The sequence below is a fragment of the Medicago truncatula genome, chromosome 4 (assembly GCF_003473485.1).
Source record: "Medicago truncatula cultivar Jemalong A17 chromosome 4, MtrunA17r5.0-ANR, whole genome shotgun sequence".
In the NCBI taxonomy this organism is placed as follows: Eukaryota; Viridiplantae; Streptophyta; class Magnoliopsida; order Fabales; family Fabaceae; genus Medicago; species Medicago truncatula.
In genome coordinates, this window is record NC_053045.1 from 44,231,522 (window position 1) to 44,258,274 (window position 26,753).

General features: G+C 31.7%; 4 protein-coding genes across 5 annotated transcripts; 2 read left to right on the top strand and 2 right to left on the bottom strand.

Moving 5' to 3' along the window:
- Window positions 1-1,478: 1,478 nt before the first annotated feature.
- On the top strand, window positions 1,479-4,101 carry LOC11434120 (polyubiquitin). The gene is made up of 2 exons (XM_003608228.4): window positions 1,479-1,627; window positions 2,231-4,101. The coding sequence occupies exon 2, from the start codon at window positions 2,231-2,233 to the stop codon at window positions 3,830-3,832; it is 1,602 nt and encodes a 533-aa protein (XP_003608276.1). The 5' UTR covers window positions 1,479-1,627; the 3' UTR covers window positions 3,833-4,101.
- Window positions 4,102-4,589: 488 nt separating this feature from the next.
- On the bottom strand, window positions 4,590-5,515 carry LOC11435072 (18.1 kDa class I heat shock protein). Its single transcript, XM_003608229.3, has one exon. The coding sequence runs from the start codon at window positions 5,290-5,292 to the stop codon at window positions 4,813-4,815; it is 480 nt and encodes a 159-aa protein (XP_003608277.1). The 5' UTR covers window positions 5,293-5,515; the 3' UTR covers window positions 4,590-4,812.
- A 1,402-nt stretch (window positions 5,516-6,917) lies between these two features.
- Window positions 6,918-11,848, top strand: LOC11423830 (pentatricopeptide repeat-containing protein At2g17140). Of its 2 annotated transcripts, XR_003011563.2 has the most exons (3): window positions 6,918-9,573; window positions 10,238-10,400; window positions 11,181-11,848. XR_003011563.2 is itself a non-coding variant. In XM_003608230.3 (2 exons), exons 1-2 carry the CDS (start codon window positions 7,073-7,075, stop codon window positions 10,347-10,349), a joined length of 2,613 nt encoding a protein of 870 aa, XP_003608278.1. In that variant the 5' UTR covers window positions 6,918-7,072; the 3' UTR covers window positions 10,350-10,500. The 2 variants fall into 2 exon arrangements, 1 of the variants encoding a protein (XP_003608278.1); XM_003608230.3 differs by lacking the exon at window positions 11,181-11,848 and having other exon boundaries at window positions 10,238-10,500.
- On the bottom strand, window positions 10,826-14,106 carry LOC11429717 (glycosyl hydrolase 5 family protein). Its single transcript, XM_003608231.4, has 3 exons — window positions 13,500-14,106; window positions 11,856-12,450; window positions 10,826-11,532 (listed from the first exon to the last, which is right to left on the bottom strand). The coding sequence occupies exons 1-3, from the start codon at window positions 14,079-14,081 to the stop codon at window positions 11,099-11,101; spliced, it is 1,611 nt and encodes a 536-aa protein (XP_003608279.1). The 5' UTR covers window positions 14,082-14,106; the 3' UTR covers window positions 10,826-11,098.
- Between the last annotated feature and the right edge of the window lie 12,647 nt (window positions 14,107-26,753).

The following is a 26,753-nucleotide window of genomic DNA, read 5'->3' on the forward strand; positions in this document are numbered from 1 at the left end:
CGTGACACATTAATCAAATATACAGCCTTTTCATGTTGATCAAGCGTCAATGCTACCAATTTATGGACTAATTTGTCTATGAAATATATGTCTCTCAAGGAATAATTTGTTGGCCATTCTATTGTGAACAACTGAAACGAGTCATGCATCATGCATAGGCTAGTATTTACCAATTAGATCAATATCTCATCATTAAATTAAATGATATATGATGTGATTTATTGATCCAACAGTGAAAAGACATATGTGCATGATACAAGACTACTTTACTTGTGTAAGTTAGACAAAGTCTAATTTTCTTCACATATAAGTTCATATGCAATTACAATAACTTGAAGTAGCCTAAATTTGGCAGCATATGTTTGAGAATAAGTTTGTTTCGGATTGGGCCAAAACTCATTTCCTTTACGGACTGAGTCCCTTTGAGTCACTAGCTCACATACGAACTATCACATAAACTCGTCCTAGAAAGATCGAATATGCTCTTCTAAGAGGAATTTGGACTGTCCATCTTGGATACAAGAGCAACTTGATCTAACCTGTTCGTACGTGTCCCTTGAGACAGCTGTCTAGACTAGGGTTTGGGCAGGGTCGGTCCAAAGGTCAACTAGCCCAAACAAGGGCTTTAGACCTAAAAAAAAAAATACCTCATATAAGCAATAAGCTCAATAGTCCAAAATCTCATGCAAAAAAAATTTACAGTTAGAAAAGAAAGGCTCCCATCATGAGTCAACCATGGAAGGCTTCTCTAACTCTGTATTCTTAGTTTAATTGATTTCTTCAAAAACTTCATCATCCACCCACTTTGTATTCTTTGTTGATAAATAATTTTATATAAAAAAAGAACTTCGTTAAATAAAAATAAAATAATTTAACAAAAAAAATAATTAAAATATATAAATACATCTTTTAAAGTTGTTTTAGAGTTTAGACCTCGTTTAATGTCTTAACTCACTACTATAAATACTACTCCCTCCGTTCCTTTTTAATTCTCACTTTTAGAGAAATTTTTTGTTCCATTTAAGTGTCACTTCAATGCAACATTAAATGTTGTTTTATCAATATTACTTTTAGATATTTAATGCGGAGAGAGAAACATATGAAATGAAATATTAAATTAATAAGACAATTATAATAAAAGTAAAAATAACTGTATCGAAAGTAGTAACATTTATTGATTGTTTTGGTTAGTGTAAAATGTCAAAAAGTAATCATTAAAAAGTGGCGGATGTAGTAACTCATAGCTCCGTTGAGATACACACTTTCTACTTTAAAAACCTTGCATATTGAGTGTCTGCATATACATCATTCGACCACATTATAGAAAAAATTTCTGGAAGCGGTGCAGGACAGCATATTATAGACGTGCATCAGTTGCCAAAAACGACTCTCATACCAAATGTTAGGATTAGTTAACAGGTCACAGTTTGTCCACGTGTCACGTTTTAATTGGAAGAGCTGCCGTTGGCGTAATATAACCGCCAATCGATTTTTGCTATAAAACCAAATCAGGTAAAACAAACCTTCATTCATTCTTCCCATCGCTACAAAATTCCTTTTCCTTTCGTTGAAGAGAGAAAGAAAGAAAAGAGATTCATTCAAACCTAGCACCCAATTCCGTTTCAAGGTATAATCTACTTTCTATTCTTCTGTCAATAATTGATGATAATTCGATCTGTCGGCTTTGTTTTTTGCTTTCATATGATTGAAATCCTTCTGATTGATTTGAACCGTTTAATTCGATCTGTCGGTATTGTATGATTCAATCATTTTTTGATCAAAGACAGTCTTCAGATTGTGACAAGGGGTTCATATAAAATTGTTAGATCGGATTATGTATTGTATGATTCCAAAATGTCCTTTAATTAGGTTAGCTCATGAATATTGTTTCGATTGATTCATTGATTGGAAGCAATTTTTGTGAATGAGTAGCTTTTCAATGTAACTTGAGTCTTTTTCACTCTGTTATAACAATAATGAATAGTTGATGATTGATTCATTTGATTTTGTCTATTTTGCATAAGGCTTATCCCACTTAGTAGAATAAGGTTGTTGTTGATGGATGAGTATGTTTTTTAAATGTCTGCCGTAATTTGAATCGATTATAATTGCTGATCTTCTGCTTCCAGTTTTCTATAGTCCACCCCCTTTTAACCTTGTTGTACTTATAATATAATGAAGAATATTGGTGATTGATTCATTTGGTTTTCTTTGTTTTGGATTTATATAGATGCAAATCTTCGTTAAGACCCTCACTGGAAAGACCATCACTCTCGAAGTTGAGAGTTCAGATACCATAGACAATGTTAAGGCAAAGATTCAAGACAAGGAAGGAATCCCACCTGACCAGCAGCGTCTGATTTTTGCTGGAAAGCAGCTGGAGGATGGGCGTACCCTTGCTGATTATAACATCCAGAAGGAGTCCACCCTCCATTTGGTGCTCCGTCTCCGTGGTGGTATGCAAATATTTGTGAAGACTCTCACTGGAAAGACAATCACCCTTGAGGTGGAGAGCTCTGATACCATTGACAATGTTAAGGCCAAGATACAGGACAAAGAAGGTATTCCACCAGACCAGCAGAGGCTCATCTTTGCTGGAAAACAGCTTGAAGATGGCAGAACCTTGGCTGACTACAACATCCAGAAGGAGTCAACTCTCCATCTTGTGTTGCGACTTCGCGGTGGTATGCAGATTTTTGTAAAGACCCTTACAGGAAAGACAATTACTTTGGAGGTAGAGAGCTCAGATACGATTGACAATGTAAAGGCAAAGATTCAGGACAAAGAGGGTATTCCCCCAGATCAGCAGAGGCTCATTTTTGCTGGAAAGCAGCTTGAAGATGGCAGAACTCTTGCTGATTACAACATCCAGAAAGAGTCAACTCTTCACCTTGTCTTGCGTCTTCGTGGTGGTATGCAGATTTTTGTGAAGACTCTTACTGGCAAGACAATTACTTTGGAGGTAGAGAGCTCGGACACAATTGACAATGTGAAGGCCAAGATACAAGACAAGGAGGGTATTCCCCCAGACCAGCAAAGGTTGATTTTTGCTGGAAAGCAACTTGAAGACGGTCGAACTCTGGCTGATTATAATATCCAGAAAGAGTCGACTCTTCATCTTGTCTTGCGGCTTCGTGGTGGTATGCAGATTTTTGTTAAGACCCTAACTGGAAAAACGATTACTTTGGAGGTTGAGAGCTCAGACACAATTGACAATGTAAAGGCTAAGATTCTGGACAAGGAGGGCATTCCTCCAGACCAGCAAAGGTTGATTTTTGCTGGAAAGCAGCTTGAAGATGGAAGGACCTTGTCAGATTATAACATCCAGAAGGAATCAACCCTTCATCTTGTCCTTCGTCTGAGGGGAGGCATGCAGATCTTTGTGAAGACTTTGACAGGAAAGACCATTACATTGGAGGTGGAAAGCTCTGACACCATTGATAATGTTAAGGCTAAAATACAGGATAAGGAGGGAATCCCACCAGATCAGCAGAGGTTGATCTTTGCTGGGAAGCAGCTTGAAGATGGCCGGACTTTGGCTGATTATAACATTCAGAAAGAGTCCACCCTTCACCTTGTCCTTCGTCTGAGGGGAGGTATGCAGATCTTTGTGAAGACATTGACCGGAAAGACCATCACCTTAGAGGTGGAAAGTTCAGACACTATCGATAATGTCAAGGCAAAAATCCAGGACAAGGAGGGAATCCCCCCAGATCAGCAGAGGTTGATCTTTGCTGGGAAGCAATTGGAGGATGGAAGGACCCTTGCTGACTACAACATTCAGAAGGAGTCTACTCTTCACCTTGTTTTGCGTCTTCGTGGTGGATTTTAAGTATTTGGGTTGTTTAGTTTTATTTTATTTTATTGTGTGCTGTGTCCTAGCAGGTCTTTTTTCAGTTTGAGAACTTATTGCATGGGTCTTGGATAATGGCCTTTTACTTTAGCTTGTTGTGGTACTCGTATCTGTTCTCATAGTTAAACTTCATGAACATGAACTAATTGCTATCATTCCAGTGATCAAGCACTCTTGTTTTTTTAATCTGAAGATCAAAATATTATTGTACTTTCGATTCATTATTGCTATGCTTGAAGTTGGAGGAAGTAGAAGTTCTGTGTTATATCTTGCGTGTTATGCATATCTTTAATATAAAATGATCCCCTAAATTAAAAAAATAGACATGGCATTCTGTGAAGAAGCAGACTCACACCTTACTGCAACCTTATAACTCAACTGCAACATTGTTTTACAGAGAAAAAAAAAATTAAGAAATGAGGATCATCGAAATGTGGTTTATTCTGTTTAAAAGAATTGCAAAAATGTAGTAATTTTTTATGAAATTCAATCTTTCAATGAATTTTTTTATTTGCACTCAACTTTTAATTAGAGGATACTTTTATTTGCACTCAAACTTATTTGAGGATAGGATACAAGGAAAACTGGGGCAGGAGATTAAAATACTACAATACAACGTACAAGCAACAGTTCATTATTCTACGAATTTCATTTAGATACCTCCATTGAAGTTCTCTTACAAACCAGATTTGGCATGACATAAATTCATTGCTTGCTTGTTTTTCTCTCTCTTATGTTCCATACTGGGAATGCAAACAACATCTCAAATTAATTTTCCAAGGGAAATACAAGTGAATCGCAACTGTTTGAAGAACAAGAACTAATTATTTATTTATGCATCAACATTTCACATATGATATGATAACAACTCACACATCACACAAGGTAAGCATTAAAGCCAAACTCTGAGTACACGAATATTTAAAGCAACATAATGACAGAACTCATTCTTAGAAAGTTCAACCAGAGATCTCAATAGACTTAACATCAGGTTTCTTAACTTCTTCTTTTGGAACAGTTACAGTGAGAACACCATTCTCCATTGCAGCTTTCACCTGATCCATCTTGGCATTTTCGGGCAATCTGAACCTCCTCATAAACTTTCCACTGCTACGCTCCACGCGATGCCATTGGTTGTTCTTGTCTTCTTTCTCAACGTTCCTCTCTCCACTAATCTGAAGAACTCTGTCATCTTCAATTTCAACCTTCACTTCTTCCTTCTTCAGTCCAGGAAGATCAGCTTTAAACACGTGTGCTTCTGGGGTCTCCTTCCAATCAATCCTGGTGCTCACAAAAGCAGAATTCTCCTGAGGAAATGAAGAAGCAGAAAGTGCAGAATTGGGAAATGAAAAATCCTTAAAGGGATCCCAAACATCAAGGGAGAATGGATCGAAAACGTTGCTCCTTCGGCCACCAAAGAAACTTGGAATCAGCGACATTTTGATGAAGATTTTAGAACTCTGTAAATTGAGAATAGAATGGAATGTAATTGCTAATTACTCTCAATGCTTAGTGTGAATAACCTGCTTCGCAGGCGACGGGTATATAAACTAGATGGAAGAATCATCGTGTAATTTCCAGAAATTACTAATTTTGGAAATATTCGGGGATTCTCTATATAGCCCGAGAACACTCTAGAGATTGCTACGGGGTTCACCCAAAATGGGTTGTAAAGAAAAGGCAATGTTTTTTCTTTAGCAAAAACAAATAAAATTTAAACACTTGGGTTGGAAAAATTTAAGTTATGTTTAGAAGAAAAACTATACTAGTTTCATAATTATTGTTATTTTTAGAAGAAACAACAACATTATGTATATATCCCTAAAATAAAACATTATGTATATATAAAATCAAATTTTTATATATACACATTAGACTACTTGACCCAAAAAAAAAAAAAAAATTGAATTTTTAAGATATAAGCACATCCCCTAAAAAAAAGATAACCACATAAAATAGTTATTCAAAATTATTTATACATAAAATTAAAGTTATTTAATATAAACACCGTTAATATTAATATTTTGAAAATAGTTACGAATTTTCAAAATTTTATCATATCGACTTTCTTCTGCATAAATAAGCATATAAAATCATCAACAAGTGTGGTGCAAATATTTAATGACGTTTTAAAAATAAAATAAAAATTTATTTAATAAAAAAAATCATGTGTATTATTTAATAGAAACACTACATTAACTTTGATATTTTGAAAACAATCATGTGTTTTTAAAATTTTATCATATCGACTATCTCATATATGTATGTAATAATTTGTTTTCGCAAATATAAGCAAATAAAATCCACAACTCTCGTGGTTCAACTGTTTAACAAATTTTTGTATATATAAGAGAAAAATATTTAATAAAAATATTACATTAACACCGATAGTTTTTGTTTAATATGTTTAAACATTTGACAATATTAACAATTTAATTATTTTTATGTAATTAGCGAAATGCTACTTAACCGTGCGAAAATACGGATTTTTTATTGGTTTAAATATATTTGCAGGAACAATCATTTTGATCACCCTGCGAACACAATGGAACTATATTTTTTATAAATTACAAATACATCCATAAGTATTTCTTTCATTATTCATTTTAGTCCTCAAATATGTTTTTAACTAATCAATTTAGTTCTTTGATTTTTTTATTGGATTAATAAAAGAGACTTTAGAGATACATTTGCAATTTCTATACCTAAAGAGACTATACTAACAACGCCTCACACTTTCATGACATGTTTATTTTAAAAAATTTATATGATGGTATAATTAATAACAGTGGTGCAAAGATTTAGTTTGAATTGAGTTTATTTTAAACTTATGCAAAATAATTTATACGTATAAATATGCTTTTATTTGTTATTTATAACTTTGTTAAAATAGTTTATGGAAAAAACAATTTATGAAGATAAATTTTTTGTTAATGAAAACTTATGAATTAATATAAAAGTTTATTTATTTGCCTAGATTATTTTTTTTAAGTACAATCCAAACAGGGCAAAGTCTATCTGATTGCATCATCAGTCACATTCAGACATTAGACAAACATAAATGAACACACGTTTGCAATGCACACACCGCCAAAAACAAACAAATTAGGCGCTAAATAGTTGAAACTGCTTTGGAATCAAACCTTCACTGTGACATGTTCAATTAAGCTATAATAGTAGTGCTAAACTCAAATCTCAAAACCAAACAACCTCGAAAACATGGAAGAAACAACAAGAAAACTAATAAAATCCATTCACCAAAACACAAACAACCCAAAACTCGCATGGCATCTCTTCAAACGAATCCTCTCTTCATCTCCCTCATCCTCATCCTCATCCTCATCCTCTTCCTCTTCCCATCATCACCACCTCATTCCCACCATCACACGCATCCTTCTCCGCCACAACATGGACAACGAAATCAACCATCTCTTTCAACTCACCACATCACACCATTCCCACATTTCAATTCTCAATATCTTATCCCAATCACCCCACCATCTCGATTTCGCTTTCTCCCATTTCAAATCACTCAGAACCCATTTCCCATCAACCCCTCTTCCTCTTCAACTCTACCACCTCCTCCTCCGTTCCAGCCTCCAACAGAATCGTCCACATTACGTTACTTCGTTGTACACTGACATGATTCAAACTGGTGTTAACCCGGAAACATATACTTTTAATCTTTTGATACAGTCGTTATGTGAATCTAACGCGCTTGATCATGCACGTGAACTGTTTGATAAAATGTCTGAAAAGGGTTGTCAGCCTAATAAGTTCACTGTTGGGATACTTGTTCGTGGGTTTTGTCGAGCTGGGAGAACTAAACAGGCTTTGGAGTTTGTTGATGGGAAGATGGGGGGGAATGTTAATAGGGTTGTGTATAATACTCTTGTGTCGAGTTTTTGTAAACAGGATATGAATGACGAGGCGGAGAAATTGGTTGAGAGGATGACGGAGAAGGGTTTGTTACCTGATGTTGTTACGTTTAATTCGAGGATATCTGCACTTTGTAGAGCGGGGAAGGTTTTTGAGGCGTCGAGAATTTTTAGAGATATGCAGATGGATGGGGAATTGGGACTTCCTAAGCCGAATGTTGTTACTTTTAATTTGATGCTTAAGGGGTTTTGTCAAGAAGGGATGATGGAGGAAGCTAGGTCTTTGGTTGAGACTATGAAGAAAGGTGGGAATTTTGTTAGTTTGGAGAGTTATAATACTTGGTTGTTGGGTTTGCTTAGAAATGGGAAGTTGTTGGAGGGTCGATCGGTTCTTGATGAAATGGTGGAGAATGGTATTGAACCGAATATTTACTCGTATAATATTGTGATGGATGGACTGTGTAGGAACCATATGATGTTGGATGCGAGAAGGTTGATGGATTTGATGGTGAGTAATGGTGTTTACCCGGATACTGTTACTTATACTACTCTACTACATGGCTATTGTAGCAAAGGGAAGGTTTTTGAAGCTAAAGCGATTCTTAATGAAATGATTAGGAAAGGTTGTCATCCAAATACTTATACTTGCAATACGTTGCTGAATAGCCTGTGGAAAGAGGGGAGGAAGTCAGAGGCTGAGGAAATGCTGCAAAAGATGAACGAAAAGAGTTATCAGTTAGATACTGTGACCTGTAATATCGTGGTCAATGGTCTGTGTAGAAACGGAGAATTGGAGAAAGCAAGTGAAGTTGTAAGTGAGATGTGGACTGATGGAACAAATTCCCTTGGTAAAGAAAACCCAGTTGCTGGCCTAGTTAATTCAATCCACAATGTATCGACCAATGTGCCTGATGTGATCACTTATACAACCTTAATTAATGGACTTTGCAAGGTTGGGAAACTAGAAGAAGCCAAAAAGAAATTTATTGAGATGATGGCGAAAAACTTGCACCCTGATTCTGTGACCTATGATACGTTTGTATTGAATTTCTGCAAACAAGGGAAGATATCATCGGCTTTACGTGTATTGAAAGACATGGAGAGAAATGGTTGCAGCAAGACTCTTCAAACTTATAATTCATTGATCTTGGGGTTAGGAAGTAAAGGGCAAATATTTGAAATGTACGGATTGATGGATGAGATGAGAGAAAGAGGAATACATCCAGATATTTGCACTTACAATAATATGATCAATTGTCTCTGCGAAGGAGGGAAAACAAAGGATGCCACTTCTCTTTTACATGAAATGTTGGATAAGGGAGTCGTCTCTCCCAATGTATCTTCCTTCAAAATATTGATTAAAGCATTCTGCAAGTCTGGAGATTTTAAAGTAGCATGTGAACTTTTTGATGTAGCTCTGAGTGTATGTGGCCACAAAGAAGCCTTGTACAGTTTGATGTTCAATGAATTACTTGCTGGGGGAAAACTCTCTGATGCAAAAGAGCTATTTGAAGCTTCATTAGAAAGATCTCTCTTATCAAAGAATTTCATGTATGAAGATTTGATTGACAAACTTTGCAAGGATGGAAGGTTAGACGATGCTCACGGCCTTCTTCAGAAATTGATTGATAAGGGATATTGCTTCGACCATTCATCATTCATACCTGTGATTGATGGCTTAAGTAAAAGGGGAAACAAACAACAAGCTGATGAACTAGGAAGGATAATGGAATTGGCTTTAGAAGATAAAACTTCTGATAGGACTTACCGAAATGGAAACTCCATCTTTCGTCGAAAATTACACAAGGATGGTGGAAGTGATTGGCAGGATATAATTAACAGGTATGATCATATGGTAGTGAAGATAGTCTTTTCATTCCACTTTTGGGTTCTGTTCTTTTATAAAAGAGATGTTTTTAACTAGATAGTTTGGGTTCTCTTGGATTAACGCAGTTCATTTCTTTGTTCATAGTTACTGTTTCCAAAATCTGCATCATTAATTTCTAAATGCGACTATTAGTTGCCTTAAACATGATATGTGTTGAACTTTTGAGCAATGACAGCACAAATTACTGAACTTTCTCATGAAGTCATGTTTGGATGAGTTGAAGACTAACATGTGATAAAATGTGTGCATTCATTGCTACACCAGCATTTGTTTGACAGTTTTCAACTCAACAGGGTTGACAATCTCACATAATCATATATGTTTACTATTGTTTGAATTGTCTTCATCTTTGAAAGAGTTGCTTTGTGGTGTGACATTTAAAGTTATCTCGTATTATTCTTCCATTTCAAATATCTAAGTTATATTAAATATAAACATGGATCCGAATATTATCTCGTATATTAAAGTTGCTTTGTGGTGTGACATTTAAAGTTATCTCGTATGGCTTTTTAATTATTGCAATTACCATTCATTTATGCTGCTCATTCTTCAATATTTCCTAACGATATGTTTCCTGTTTTTTTTTTTGTTGACAAAATGTTTCCTGTTACTTGACAGGGATATTGGCGGTAATATTGCATTGAAAACTCTGAAGCGTGTAGAAAAAGGCTGGGGTCAAGGAAGTATATCGAGTTTGCTGCCTCAAAAGAATGATTATCTTGATTACTAAGATGGTAGCAGTTTATGTTGGTTTGAGGTTGGAGATATTGAAGACCTATTTGTAAGTAAAGCAAGTTTTCATTTTTTAATTATCATTCCTATCAATCCTAAGATATAAGCAACATAAATATTAATTCAAATTCCACTATGAATTCCATAAACATTGACTGTAAACGTTTCTCCATCTTGTATGTAGACAGTATAGTGAATATTAACTCGCTGGCAAGTAAACAGAAAATTTGTTCGATTATTGTTGGGTTAAAAGGGTTTAATTCAAGAAAAGCTTGACACTCAAATTATTGAAAATAATAATTGAACACAAAATAAAAAGGCTGTGATAGTATTCTAGGACTAGGACTTGTCTCATATGAGCTATAATTCTACAATATTCCAAGAAACCATGTTAAAAATCTAACTGCATGTATTTATTTTTCATGAATGAGATAATGCAGATATCAACAAAACATTTATTTATATTAACTTTCAACTAATATAGCATGATGTTGGTGCTGCAATAGAGTTAGAGTAGACAACGACATTATAACCTAAATGACCTTACTAGTTACTGCCACTGAAAAGAGTAGACAGCGACATTATTACCTAAATGACCTTACTAGTTACTACCACTGAAAAGAGTAGTCCCTAAATGACCTTTCTAGTTACTACGACTGAAAAATATGAAAATCTGAAGGGACTAGGTAGTAGTGCAACCGACACACTCTAGATTCCTACCAAATTTAATTTGCATGATCCTAATTCCTAACTAAAATTGGTTGAAATAAGTTGGAACCACTGGCTTTGGGGGTTGTCCAAACATGAAGAATCATTTTCATCTATGCAGATGCATTTTCTGGTCACTATCTTGGAGGAATCTGACTCCATTTCCAAGCAAAAAAGGGGTCCATTCCCATGAGAGGTGGCCAAGTGAAGACCAGTCTTTGAGACAGATTTCCAGGAACTTTGCGGTGACAGGCAATGTTCTGAGAGGGTTGCAGGAAGCCCTTCACCCTCTGCCTTTAGACACATAGCAGAGTCCATCAACCTTATTGGAGAACCATCTCCCTCAAAACTCCATTCGCTATGACTCTTACAATCTCCCAATACAAGTTCATTGTTACTCCCATTCGCGTGAGCGCACTTACCGGTCAATGGATGGAACATTATATGAGACTTTGAGAGGTTTGAAGTTGGATCTGCATAAGTAAATCACATAAACACACATTTTAGGCATAAACTCTGAGTGCATTTGAAAAAGCTTATTTATACCTATGCTTGTTGTAGAACATAAACAATTGTAGAAGTGTCTATGAAACTTTATGACAATAGTTTTGACGTGATCATATGTTGTTTTGAGCTCATTTCAGTAAACACGTAATTTAGGCAATCACTCAAACAACTCTATGACACACACATGATATTAAGTTGTGCATATGATGTATTAATTTTTGTGCACATTTTTATGTGAATGTGATAATATATGTAGTATGTATGTATTTATATATCATATCATATGTACCTTGAATTTTCTTCTGGAGAAGCTGAAATTTCTGAGGGAATTTTGGGTCCCTGTAATTTTTCCAATCATAGTCCATTACAGCATATGTCTCACCAGCCCCAACACTGCCTTCTCTAAAATAGTAGCTTCCACCAAAAGACCACAAGCTCCAATCCAAGTCAACAGAGGCAGCATAAGACACAAAGCATGGCATGAATTTGTTGTCCACGGCATTGCCACCAGTCATGTCATATCCAAATTCGCTTATGAATAAAGGTACTGGATTGTTACCACTAATGAGAAAACCAGCTTGGTCGTTTAAATTTTCAATGACAGAGGAACAAACCCAATTCATTGGTTGCAAATTCCACCTATCTTGGTTTCCTGAGAAGGAATAAATGTGTGCCTCGTACACTAATTTGTTGGTGAAGTTTAGATCAAGGGTCTTTTTCTTCAAAAATGAAAGGTCATTGTCAAAGTTTAACCCTGAAATGACGATTAATAAATCTGGGTTGTGTTTGTGAATTGTGCTTGCTCCTTGGCTTACGTACTTGTACCAATCGGGCAAATTTTGACGTCCACCTCTTAGCTCATTTCTCAAGTCCATGGCTATCACCTATAGATAACAACATATAACAGCAAGAAAAGAATAAACAAGATGCGTCAATGCAAAAGAAAAAATTAGAAAAAGTTCTTTCACACCATTGTTAAAATATAACCATTACTTGTCGAAAAAAGTACAACCATTGCTAAAACAAAATAATAATTATAACTATTTTTTTTATTAAAGAAGTATAAGAACTTATTTTAGGCTTAAATATATCAATCTATTCAACTGCGAAACATTATGTTAATAATTTAATGGACAGAGTTTAAGATACATATGCACTATTTTACATCATCATCTAATCATATTTTATCGCAGAGAACGATGTATGTTTGTTGAGATGTTTTAGGAAGTAATACAAGTGACACACAATATTTAGATATGATTGGAATGACCATAGTGTATATCCATTTCTTTTACAAGTTTTTTCACACAGAAGACAAGACAGAAGTATGTTTGTTGAGATATTTTAGAAAGTAATACTATGTGACACAATATTTAGATACGGTTGGAATGACCACAGTGCATATCCATTTTTTTTTTAAAGTTTTTTCACAGACAAACATGTTTGTTGAGATATTTCAGGAAGTAATGAGTGACACAATATTTAGATATTGATTGGAATGGCCATAATGCATATCAATTTTTTTACAAGTTCATATGTATATCCATTAAACTTTACATGATTTCTTAAAATTAACTTAATTGTTCAAGATATTTGTTAAAATATTTTAAAATTCATATATATTTTCTTAAAAGTATTTAAAATTTTAAATAAATTTTTACTGTCTAAGAAAAGTTCACAGACTAATCCTCTTTCAATCTCTCTTCATAGTCTCTATCTCTCTTTCTTCATTGTTTATTAATTCTTTAATAATTGTTCCTGTCCACCCTTAATTTTTACGTGATGGATAGACATGAGAAAGTTTAGATTATAAAAAAAAAAAAAAATATTTGTATTGTAAATTTTTAAAAATTACATAGACTAGCATAATAGTTAAACAAAAAACATTATATCGAAAAAAAGTAAACTTGATCATGGTTTTGTGATAACTTACATTGGGTTTTCCCCTGAAGTGCTTAGCTATAAAAGCCAAACCTTGAAGCCATTCATCAGGATGAAAATGCCTATCACCAAAGAATCCATTCTGATCATTATTATCACAACACCACTCTGCCATACTAACATGATTATCAATAAGCACCATAACACCTTTTTCTCCAAGAGCATCAATAGCAGCTTCATAAGCTTGAACATGTGTCATGTTCAACATCAAAGGATTATGTTTCTCAATAGCCGACACAACATCCTTAGGTATATCGAGACTATAAAGTGTATCTCGAATTGTATCATTTGCATGTCGTGTGAACATGTAAGTAGCATAAGACAAACGGACACAATTGAAACCTGACTTAGCAATTTGATTAGCTATGTCTTGTATAGGCAATTTGTCAAGACCTTCAACAAGCATTGGAGTTGCATGTCCAACCCAATGTGCACAAGTTAGTTTCATTCTTTCTCCTGTTGCATCATCTATGATCCATCTCTTTTGAGTTGAGAGTGGAAATGAGTTGCAACAGTATGAGGTTAGTATGGCTATGAAAATGGTTGAAACTAATAAAAGGGATGATTTGCTCATTTTGTAGTTTTTACTCGTAGCTTACTCTACCTTTCAATGAATGTGTCATTTACTCTCTTCTAGTGTGTTTATATAGTCTGTTTTTTTTGGATAAATCTAAAAAACTAGACGATAAAGTGATATACATAAATTTTAATCTTTATCCATTTTTAAATTTAAGTTTACTCAAATGTAAGGTTTTTTTTTTTTTTTGTTTTGTGTTTAGCCATTTACTTTCGGATCAAGTTAATAGTTTTCATTTTTGAGTAAAAAAGAAATGTAATTTTAGAAGTTTGGATTAAGTTGAATAGAAACAGCACTTTAAGTGTTTGGATTAAACAGCTCTCAACAAAGTCACCGTTGTTATCCGTTTTCAAAAAATAAATTACCGTGGTTATCTGATAGGTTTTATTATATTAATTCAGGTTTAGTTCATCGTGTCTTGTAAAAACATTTTTATTTTTCATTTTCTAAAATTTATTTAATTTAGTTTTTAACGAGGAAATGCTAAACTCGATAAGTAAACAATTGTGTGCAATTTTGTGAAACAATAAAAAAGCAAAAATCTTTTTTTTTTTTTTTTTTCGTTATTTCTGAAAATGCATTATCTTTAACTAGCATTTCATCTTCTCTCAATAACAATCTCACGTAGGCATGGCAATGAGGTGGGTGGAGACAGGTTTTACCTTCTCTGCCTCAATACCCTACTCTCATATATTTACCCGTTATCCTACCCATACCATAGGATGAGAAATCGAATCTCATCCTGGTCTCCGACGGGTTCGGGTATACCCGCCCCATCCTCATCCCCGCAATGTAATTTTTTTTTAAAAATAAAAATAAAAGCATTTTTCATCCCAAGCGCAATGTTGTAATGCATTATCCAGGATAGTGATGATGGCGATTGATGACTATGGTGATGGAGAAGAGAGAGGCCGAGAGTGTTAGATAAGGAAAGAGATAAGAGTTAAATATGATAACCGAGTGTCATCTCAAAGACTGAGACTCTAATTGTGTAAGTGAAATGATTTATGATTTCGATTTCTATTTATATAAAAGGGGTAATAAATTGATTTTCTACATTCGGGACGGGTTTGAGTGTAGCTTCGGGTTAGGTACCTATATCCCCGTTAACCGTCTCATACCCGTGTTTTGAAATCGGAGAAAATCCAAAACTCATACTCAAACTCAGTAAAAGTAGGGAAAACCTGTCATGTGGGTTTGGTTCGGGCGGATATGAGTTTTGTTGCTATGTCATTCTCACATGTTCTTAATAGCAAGTTAAAACAAATGCATGCTTTAGAAAATGAAAAGTAAAAGACTTAAATGTACTTTTGATCCACCTATTTTTTTTAAAAATAAAATATAGTTTTGATCCCCTATCTTAAAACCCAATTTTTTGGTCCCAATTTTGATTTTTCTTGAGTTTTGATCTCCCTACTCTATTACATCCTTCCTCTAATAGGTGGTGGTCTGATTCCAAATCTATACCTCATTCACTACAAAAGTTTTAAAAACTTAAGACAAACTATCTCCAATTAAAATTACTTAAAGGCAAAATGCTCACTAAGATTACACATTTGTGATGTAAATGGTAAAAATACTCCAAATTACATGTTTTAAACCTAGACAAGTCACAAACTACTTGATAGAAGAAGCATTTTGATTGGTATAATTCACTTTAAAAGAGGAACTTGGTATTTCGTAATGGTAGAATCTAAAATTGGTCAATGGTCACAATTTCGAATCTTATTCTTATTCTTGATAAGTTATATATTGGACTAGTATGAACATTCATACCATGTGACCCCTAATATTTTAGTTTGATATGAAATGAAAATTCTTTAAGTATAATTGCAGAGACTAATTTATCAAGTCGATTAGGATCACAATGGATAAAAAAACTCTCAAAACTCTCAAATATATGTATTAATTTGATATTACCATCTAAATATTTCATTTAACTGTTTAATTGATTTCTAATATTATCTTGTCTTTAACGTAGACAAGCCACATACTACTTGATGGAAGGAACATTTTGACTTGCATGATTCACACTTGCTATTTTGTAATTATAGAATCTAAAACTAGTTGATGCTCAAAATCTCGAATCTTACTCTTTATAAGTTACATATTGGACTGGTTTGATGTGAACTGTAAATTCTTTTCGAGCAACTTCCTCGACTAATTTAATGAGTTGGTTAGGATCACAATGGATGGAAAAAAGAAAATCTAAAATGCGTATAATAACATGATGTCGCATACATTTTTATTTTTATTTTATAAAAAAATACACATAAATTTTGATTATATCTACCCAAATTTTTTTTTTCAAATTTTTAATTTTAATCTAACATCTCTTTTCAACTAATTTATTAATTTAATATTAATTCAAATTTAAAAATTATATATTGTTTTTATGCACGTGGCCAGTTCCATGTTAATTTCCATAATTTTTCATCTTTGCAAAATTAACTTCTTTTTTATTATCTATCAGAAATATCTCAAGACTGGTGCTAGTCACACCCCAAAAAAAACAAGTTACACCCCAAAATGACTAATATACCCCTAAATTGAACATAAGTAAACTAAATTTACATTAACCTAAATTGAACATAAGTAAACTGAATTTACATTAACCTAAATTGAACATAAATAAACTTAATTTACATTAACCTAGATTGAGTAAACTGAATTTACACTAACCTCTTATATACATGATGTAAATTCAAACACTAACCTAGATTGAATGAACGTAACTAAACTAAATTTACATTAACCTAGATTGAACATAAGTAAACTAAATTTACATTAACCTAAATTGAACATAAGTAAACTGAATTTACATTAACCTAAATTGAACATAAGTAAACTTAATTTACATTAACCTAGATTGAGTAAACTGAATTTACACTAACCTCTTATATACATGTAAACTGAATTTACACTAACCTCTTATATACATGTAAACTGAATTTACACTAACCTAGATTGAACGTAAGTAAACTAAATTTACATTAACCTAAATTGAACATAAGTAAACTTAATTTACATTGACATAAGTAAACTAAATTTACATTAACCTAAATTGAACATAAATAAACTTAATTTACACTAATCTAAATTGAACATATCTCATACCAAAACAAACAATAAACAAATAGAAATTCATCGAAAATGAAATTCATGAAATTCACTAACCTTTATGAATATAGTACATATCAATAACAAAGATGTTGATTCAGATATTGGTTGCACATCTATGGTGATTTGTGGATGAAAAGGAGTAAGGGTTCAGAATGATCATAAAAGATGGGTTTTTAAAAATTTACATGAAGAGGGCAATTTTGGTATTATTGTAAAATTTTAAATAAATTTGGGTGTAATTTGTTTTTTTTGGGGTGTAACTAGCACCAATCATATCTCAATTGCAAATTTCAACATAGTATCTTTATATTCTAATTTTTAAATATATTTTAATTGGTTATCACTTTTTATCTTTTAGCAATAAATTTCCTTTCAAAGGAAGATCTTTTAACAACATATTTAGATTCAAATTTTAACTACAAAATAATTTGATTCAATAAGTTTTTTTTTTTACTTTTTTTTTTAAATATTTTATAATTTGTTTATTATGGACATGTACTATACTAGCACATTAACAATATTTTTAATTAAACAATTGATATTTTTATGTAGTATAAACGTGCGTGCGATTATGGTGCATAAGGAAATCCTTATGCACCCTGCATAAATCCAGAAATGATTTTGGAGTACAACTCACATAAATCATTTCCACAGCAAAATGGTTTTGACATAATTTTATGCAGGGTGCTGGAAATCCTTATGCATGGTGCTGAAAACCATGAAGTACATCTAATGGTTTTGAAGTACAACTCACAGAAACCATTTCTAGATTTATGCAGGGTGCATAAGGATTTTCTTATGCACCATAACCGCGCCCGTATAAACGTATGTACACAAATTACACATCTAACTATCATTATACATTGCGTGTAGGGATATCATTATGTGTATCCTTTAATTTATTTTGTTTATGTGTACTCGTTAAGCTATTCACTTTGTGTCAACGGTGGATTTTATACACGGATATCATACATATAATTTTTTTTGTCATCTCTAATTATTTCTACTATTACTATTATCTTTTTCCTTCATAAGTCTATTATTGTATTCATTTGATCTTTTTATTTATTTATATACTTTGGGTTCTTTTAACAACTAATTGCTAATATTTATCATTAAAAAATCCTTTATTTTAAGGACAAAACTTACGCCCATTTCCTTACATGTATTGCTAACATTTTTATGATTATAACAAACTTTGAGACAATTGTAGATTAGAGAAATCATAGGTAGTTATGAGTGTTTTATGTGAAGTATCACACAAAAAGTGTTTATACAAATGAACATAAGTTTTGTCCTTATTTTAATTCTAGCAAAAAAACTTAAGTGCATCTACTAAGGTGATTTTCATTTTATTTTGGTGGTGAGGTAATTTTCATATGGTTCCAAATAAAGTACTCATGAAAATTGTATTTTTAGCTAAAAATCACACGGAAAACCCATAAAAAAATTCACATGAGTTTTGTCCTATTTCAAACTATTTATGTGTTTATCAATTTTCTTCTTCATTAAATTTCATTTTAGATTATATTTAATTTATCATAGATTTTGTCAAATTTAATAAACAATTAATTTTTTAAATATTAAATTAATAAAAAATTCATTTTTAAATATTAAATTGATAGACAAAATTTTATATGATTATTTGATTAAATTATTTATTTTAATCAATTTCATATATTTATACTTAACTAATTTTGTTTGCCTACACGTGCTCATTACTTTCATTATAAACATGTACTGTTGATAATTTTTCATCTAGGATTTACTTATTTTATATTTTATTTCGAAAACTCGATATCTGGCCAAATTACATACTAATCTGGGGGGTCAAATTCCATCGTCCACTTTTGAAGCCCGATTTAAACCCATATTTTAGGTATATATTAATAGTTTATTTGATAAAGTATGGGTTATATCACCACCAAAAAAATTACGGGTTATAATATGAACAATCTTTTTTCTTTTTTTGCTTTTGAGTTTTATGGATTTTCAATAAATATTATACATATAATACAATCACTAATATTATAGATAATGTTATAAGTTTGTTTTTACAGTGATTTATTCCATCTCAACGTGACAATTTAATCAATAGTATATATATAAAGTAAGGTTTTTTATGCCACGTGTTGCTTCCACGTTTATTCTTAATATTTTTATTATTTTTCTATTTTTTAAAATGAATATTTTATTTGACAAAAATATCTCAACAAACTTTGATCATATCCACTAAATATTTTTGTTTATTTTCTTTATTGAATTCCTAATATTTTATGTAACAGATATATCTCAACAAATTACATACGATACCCTTCGACTATAAATCATCAATCAATCAATCAATAGTATATATATATATATATATATAAAGTAAGGTTTTTTTATGCCACGTGTCACTTTCACGTATATTCGCAATATTTTTATTATTTTTTTATTTTTTAAAACCAATATTTGAATTGACGTAAATATCTCAAAAAACTTTTGATCTTATCTATTAAATATTTTACTTAACTTTTTCATTGAATTCCTAATATTTTATGTAACAGAGATATCTCAACAGATTACATACGATACCCTACGACTATAAATCATCAATCAATCAATAATCAATAGTATATATAGAAACGAAGGTTTTTTATGCCATGTGTCACTTTCACGTTTATTCGCAATATTTTTATTATTTTTCTATTTTTTAAAACCAATATTTGAATTGACATTAATATCTCAACAAACTTTTGATATTATCTATTTAATATTTTACATAACTTTTTCATTGAATTCCTAATATTTTATGTAACAGAAATATCTTAACAAAAATAACACAAATTCCTAAAAGTTAATTTTATTCTATACGTGTTAATATTTTTACTAAATTCAATTAATTTTATTTGTATGTGCATCTATAAATTTACGAGTATTTATAATATGATATATTTTATTATATTTGTGTGTATTTATTAAGATATCCATCATATACCAATCCGTGATAAATTTTATTTGCGGATATCATACATATAATTTTTTTATCTTCTTGAATATGTCTAACCCGGACAGCGTCGGGTAAATACATTAGTTATAATAAGGATTTAACAAATGGGGATATACAAAACATATTTTGAGTTTAATTGAAAATAAAAAGAAATTGTTTTGAAAAATAACAGAGATAAAGTGATCAAGTCTTTTGAATCAATTAGTTCTCGCAGTTTGGTAATTTCACCTAGTCTCTACAATTATTCTCCAATTTTCACAACTAATTAACAAAATAGTTCTGATCAATCTCTTACTCAAAACCATCTTTTAAAAGCTATGGCTAGTAGACATTTAAATTCCATTCATATATTTAAGAAGTTAGGGTTAATAGTCATTCATAAACATATAAAAGGCATTACACTCAAGCAAATATAAATAAAACTAGTATTATAATTAAATTGGAAAGAGTTTATACAATCATATGGTCCAAACCACTCAAATTAAAATCATCCAAGATCTTGTCAAAGAAAATGAGCTAGACGTAATGAATAAACAACATATTAAAGAAAGGAAACATTGTAAAAAAACATAGTAACGAAAGGAAACACCAATGATGATGGCGTGAACAAGGACTGAAGTTTTGACGACGGTGATTGAAATCGGAGTTCTACGATGAGGAATACATGTTTTTTGTTCTCAAATCAAACCCTAAGGAACTATGTGTGTGTTCTTTTGTAACAATAATGTCAGTACTTCATAATTCTATACTTTGTCTTTTTAAAAACTAATCATATATGATATTTTTCTTTCGAAACGTGATATCTCGCAACATGAATGCTTCTTCCTTTTATTTGTAATTTCCTTAACCCTTACTAATTGCATTGGGTCAAAAACCTCAGGTCAAAAGCCTTATTCCTTTTATCATTTAGAGCCTAGTGTTGCATGTTTTTGCTTTCTTTTCTTTTATAATCTTGTGCTGTTAACTTATATAAATAATAAACTACTTACTCTATAAATAAAAAACGATCATTTATTTAAAATGGCTTTAAAATAAATACTAAACTAATAGAAATAGGGTAAAAACTTAAGTAAAGACTCTAAAAATATGATATAGACTATCATCAATAATTTTTCGATATCCGACCAAATGATCGACTAATTTGAGGGGTTAAATTCCACCGTCCACTTTCGAAGCCCGATTTAAACCCATATTTTAGGTATATATTAATAGTTTATTTGATAAATTATGGGTTATATTACCAACAAAAAATTACGGCTTATAATATGATCAATCTTTTTTCTTTGATTACTTTTGAGTTTTTTTATTTTTAAGGATACTTTTGAGTTTATGGATTTTCAATAAATATTATACATATAATACAATCACTAATATTATAGATAATTTTTTCAATATAGATAGCTTGAATTTATTTATTTTATATTTTAGTCAGATATTAATAGTTTATTTAATAAATTATAGATTATAATATAAGTAATCCTTACTTTTATAACTTCTGAGTTATATGAAGTTTTAATTAATATTATACATAAAACATAAACATTAATCTTTTATAACTTCTGAGTTATATGAAGTTTTAATAAATATTATACATAAAACACGAACATTAATATTATGTATATAATCCGGACAACGTTTGGAAAATAGTCAAAAAGACTTCCTTTAAAATACTAACAACACCACCATAATAGGAATTTCAATTTTTTTTGACCAGATACTTCAATTTTTTTTTTGACCAAATAGTGGATCAACATGTACTGCTGCCACCAAAATATATTAGAAAACCAAAAGAAAGAACAAAAGGGGGCTAGGCAAAGGCCCCCTCAAAAAGGAATAAATCTGAAGTTAGGTATACCTAACTTTTTTTCTTTTCGAGGGAAGGTATATCTAACTTGTTCCTAATAAAATGTTCAAAAATAAATCCTGGAATGGAAAACCAATAAGTAAGCTGGTCTAAATTCAATCCTTTGTTAGCAAAGCTGTCAGCACATTGATTATCCTCTCTAAAGATGTGTAATTGAAAAAAATTCATAGATGAAAGCAAGATTTTACAATTTGTTTCTTAAAAACCAAGGAATTTGAGAATTGGATCTTAAAGATTTAATAACCAAATCAGAGTCAAGTTCCAACCAAAAATACCTCCAATTGTTGAATGACGCTATCTATCTCTATTGCTCTTATTATGGCTCCATATAGTTCAGCATGGTAAGCATTTCCAACACTATATTAATTAAGAAATTATTAAAAGAATTTATTTTAATTCTATTTGCCAAAAATATATTTGATCATAGTATGTGTCAATACTAATATCTTTTTATATATACAATTGCAATTGACCTTAGTTAGTAGAAAAGCGGATACATGATCATGTTTGGTATCCATCTTTTCGCTTGTAAAATATAAATAAGAAAGAAAACAATGTTAGTGATTCATTTGGAGAAAACCTATAATTATTGCATTATAATTTGTTCACTTTTTATGTTAAAGATATTAAAAAAACTCTGATTTCATGTCATTATTATCTAGTGGTAACAGACAATTGTCTCTTCAATGATTTTTATAATAAATATAGTAATATAATCATTCTCGTTTTTATTTATAAGATATAAATAAACTAAATTTAACTAGTCAATTAATGTATAAATTGCACACCTAATATCACTCTTTAGCGACCCGCTTAAATAGAAACAACGAAAAACCAATGAAGTGTAAATATAATACAATCGACAAAAAGAAGAGGGAATTGACAAACAAACTTTTCAATTTGTAGAGTGAATGAAGTTGTGTAAGATATTTTTTGAAACAAAAATCACAAACAAATAAATAAAATATGTCAAAAAATTATTAATGTTGATTGTTTTTGTTGTAAATTAGCTTCAAATTTGTGGTTTCGAAGAATAGAGAAATCGTGACACGATTTCATCAACGTGTCACGATTTTCAGGCAGGGAGCATAGTTTCTCAGGATGCTCAATCGTGTCACGATTTTGGGAAAACGTGACACGATTTTCAACTTGCTGGGCACGTTTTCAGGATAAGGTTGGTCGTACCTTGGGTCGTACGCACCAATCGTGTCACGATTTGGACAAACGTGACACGATTTTGACAGCTGAAGACTGCTATATAAGTGTTCTTGTGCAGATTTTGAAGGAGAGCTTGAAGAGAGATAAACTTGGATTACAAAGGAGGTAACTTTAGGGTTTAGTGTCTTTGTAGAGAGGATCTCTTGGGTTGGGAAACATTGTAAACACATTGGGTAGTGAGATTTAACCATTGGAAGGATCAAAAGCTTCCTTTTGTGTTTTTTCGTAGGATTCATTATTGAGAGTGTGGGTAACACAAATGGGTAGAAATTAGGTCTTGCTCTTGTGTAAGCTTCTAAGCTAATTTCTTGTAACTCTTTGTAACACTTTCATCATAGTGGATTGGAGAGCTGCTCTCTCCCCCAGATTAGGTCATATTGGACCGAACTGGGTCAACATTCTTGGTGTGTTTGTTCCTTTCTTTCATTGTTTATCTCTATTGCTTTGATTATGCTTGTGGTAAGGTCTGTTTTTGTTGTTGTTGCTTGGAGACACTTTTTGTCCATTGATTACCACTTCCTTTACTCCACACATTTTTGTTATTTACTAGTGTAATGCCCCGTGCCAAGCACAGAGATACATTTTATTTAATTTTTTTTAACGGGGTTTACACATAAATAAGTTTTTTTAGATATTATTTGACTTTTTTTAGTTTGATTTCATTCAGAATTTTGATATTATGTAGTACTTTATCTTCATATTTTAAATAAAATAGTGATAAAAAGTACAACTATGCTTAAAATATAAAAATACTATAAATAATTACTATATTCTTAAAAATATATCTAATTAATAAGAGGTATGATTACCTCTCTTATAATCTATCATTATGGCTCTGCCCTCTCTTTAGAAATCTTCCACCACCTCGCCCCCTTTTTTTCGAAACCTTCATCACCTACGATGTACTAACATGCAACGATGGTGCGATGAGTGGCGTGTCCCCCTGCACCACCCTTTTTCCAGTTCCCACAACAATTTGTGTCGTTGGTTTCCGATTCAACCAGTAACGCATCTACTACGGGTGGTGGTTGCTTAGTTGTTGGTATTCATAAATTGTTGGTTGTCACCGGCGATCTTGTTTGGTTTTGTGGGTTGGCTTCTCAATGGCAGAACCCCGCGTTGGTTTGGTTAAACCCGAAAGGGTCCGTTCTTTATCCTCTATTTTGCCACCGTTTTAGACCTTTTTCGCCACCGTGTGGATTGGTTATGGTGGGTCATTCGAATCCGTTGTCTCCTCCCTTTCTTTGGAGGTGGTTGCGGTTCTATGTTGGGCCAGAAATGACTGTTAATTTGATGTTGATCATAGCAGTAAACAGTTAGTGCGTGTGAATTTTTTAATTACCGTGTTGGCGGTTGAATCTACTCCCCACTCTCAAGAATATGTATGTGTTTTGTATCCCATTAATCCTTGATTGACATGAGACTAATTGGACTTGAAAGAGTCATTAATGCTTGTTGCCGTTGTTGCAGGGAGTTGACAGCACGCGATCCAATTTTGTGTTGAAGATCGATCAATTCGCCAAATTATAGACCCGATTTGCCCTCACAAATGTTTATCGTTAATTGTATTCGTTTGTTAGAATTAATTAGGGTTGAATCCACTTTGTTGATCTTTTTTTTTTATGTATTACCCGTTAGGGTGGATCCACTTGGATTGTCTGGATCATATTTTTTGTCCTCCCAGATTTTATATAATTTTTTCCTTTTTTTAATAATATATATGAGCAACTGGCAATCGATTAAAGTAGGGTACCAACTTAATCGAGATTATTCTTTTTGCTCTTGTCTTATAAAAATATAATAAAAAATCTACCACTTTGAATAAAGCTATTACTTTTTTTATTTAATCACTCCCTCGGATTTCAATAATAAAAAAATATCTAAGTTCAAAAATTTACTTATATGCAATTAATTTTCTCGAATGTTTCTAAAAAAATATAAAATTATGAAAAGTACCATCTATTGGAACTTGTTTCATGAGAATAAAAAAATATTAAAAATAAAACTTACATGAATTAAAATGTATATTAGGATAAATAACATTAAATAGAGTCAAAGTAAGTTATATATTTTTTTTATTTAAGATAATAAAATGTAGCTGTTTATTTGTTATATCTAAGATTGGAGAGAGTCCCTAAAAAAATATTGGAGAGAGTATTTCTCTCGGAAGCAAATTATCTCTAGTGAGAAAAATTTGAGAAAACAATTTTATTTAATCTCCTCTCTTAATTTTTTTTAATTAGAGATCAAGGGTCACAAATTAAAACAATCTAACCTAATTTCGTTATGTTTTAGTGTAGTTATGATTTCCAATTCATCGTTTCCCCTTTTTTTCAAGCAAACACTTCCTCCTTCTTAATGTTCCTAACCGAAATCCATAAACTAAAACCTCCATCAAACATGGGGAAGAAAAAGGTGGGAGATCTATGTCAACCCACTCAATTTCATGCAAGTTCTTCAACTCCAATGGTGATCCTAAGAGTAAGATTAAAAAATTCTTCTGGTATGCTAATGTGGGATAAAGCAGGCAACTAAAAATAAAGGTAATTGTTTTACCATTTATTAGAAAATGTATTTACTGAAAGGATTGTGGAAAAAGAATCTCCTTCATCAAAATAAGCATATATTTTCTTTAGTTTTTTTTGTCTCCATAATTTAACGGTTGAATTTGATCTTAGTTGATTGAAAAGAATTTTGTAACATCGTTTTCCAATCTTTAAAGAAACAAATAAAATGGTTCAAGTAAATGAATAAATATGTACGTTTTAATGGTATTAAATAATCAAGTTGATAATTATAAATACTTATCTAGGAACAACTTAACTTTTACAACAAAATTGTCAGATTCGCCTTTTAAAATTTACCGGAAGATAGAAAAAAGAGTACGTTCAAACTTATATCTCTTAAAAATTAATTGACAAATAATTAAAATAATAATTGAATATCATAATGTATTATATATTAAAAATGAAAACAAATCGATTTCACCCATTCGAATTCAATTCAATTCAATGTTCTTCTAATGTATCTTTGTATTCTCCTTCAATATCCACCACAATTGGTTTAATTTCTTTCATTCTTCAAGGCTTACTTAAGTAAAAATTGTTTTATTGAATCCTTATTATTTTTAGTGTGGAGAGAGTGCGGAAGCTAGTAAAGTCAATTGGTTTAAGTGAGATAAGGTGTGTCTTGGTCGATATAGTTGTTGCTTGAGGGTTCGTATAATGCAGAATTTTAACTTATTTTTGTTACGTGAATAGTTTTGGAGGCTGATATGGATCAATGAGTTTGCATTTTAGAGTTTTAACTTCTTAGAATATGTTGGGTGAGTTCATGTGAAGAGTGGGGACAATTAGGCATATGTGTGGTAAAATTACTTCCATTGTGTTAAAATAGGGGCGGAGATGGGGATTATAAATTGGTTTGATGACAACTTGATGATAGTGGAGGGTAATGAGAAAAATACTACTTT

Coding starts and splice junctions, on each gene's coding strand:
- LOC11434120 (XM_003608228.4), top strand. CDS start 2,231: ATGCAAATCTTCGTTAAGACCCTCACTGGAAAGACCATCACTCTCGAA.
- LOC11435072 (XM_003608229.3), bottom strand. CDS start 5,292: ATGTCGCTGATTCCAAGTTTCTTTGGTGGCCGAAGGAGCAACGTTTTC.
- LOC11423830 (XM_003608230.3), top strand. CDS start 7,073: ATGGAAGAAACAACAAGAAAACTAATAAAATCCATTCACCAAAACACA. Junction 9,574..10,237: donor TGGCAGGATATAATTAACAG/GTATGATCATAT, acceptor GTTACTTGACAG/GGATATTGGCGGTAATATTG.
- LOC11429717 (XM_003608231.4), bottom strand. CDS start 14,081: ATGAGCAAATCATCCCTTTTATTAGTTTCAACCATTTTCATAGCCATA. Junction 12,451..13,499: donor ACTTCAGGGGAAAACCCAAT/GTAAGTTATCAC, acceptor TGTTATCTATAG/GTGATAGCCATGGACTTGAG. Junction 11,533..11,855: donor TCTCCAGAAGAAAATTCAAG/GTACATATGATA, acceptor TTACTTATGCAG/ATCCAACTTCAAACCTCTCA.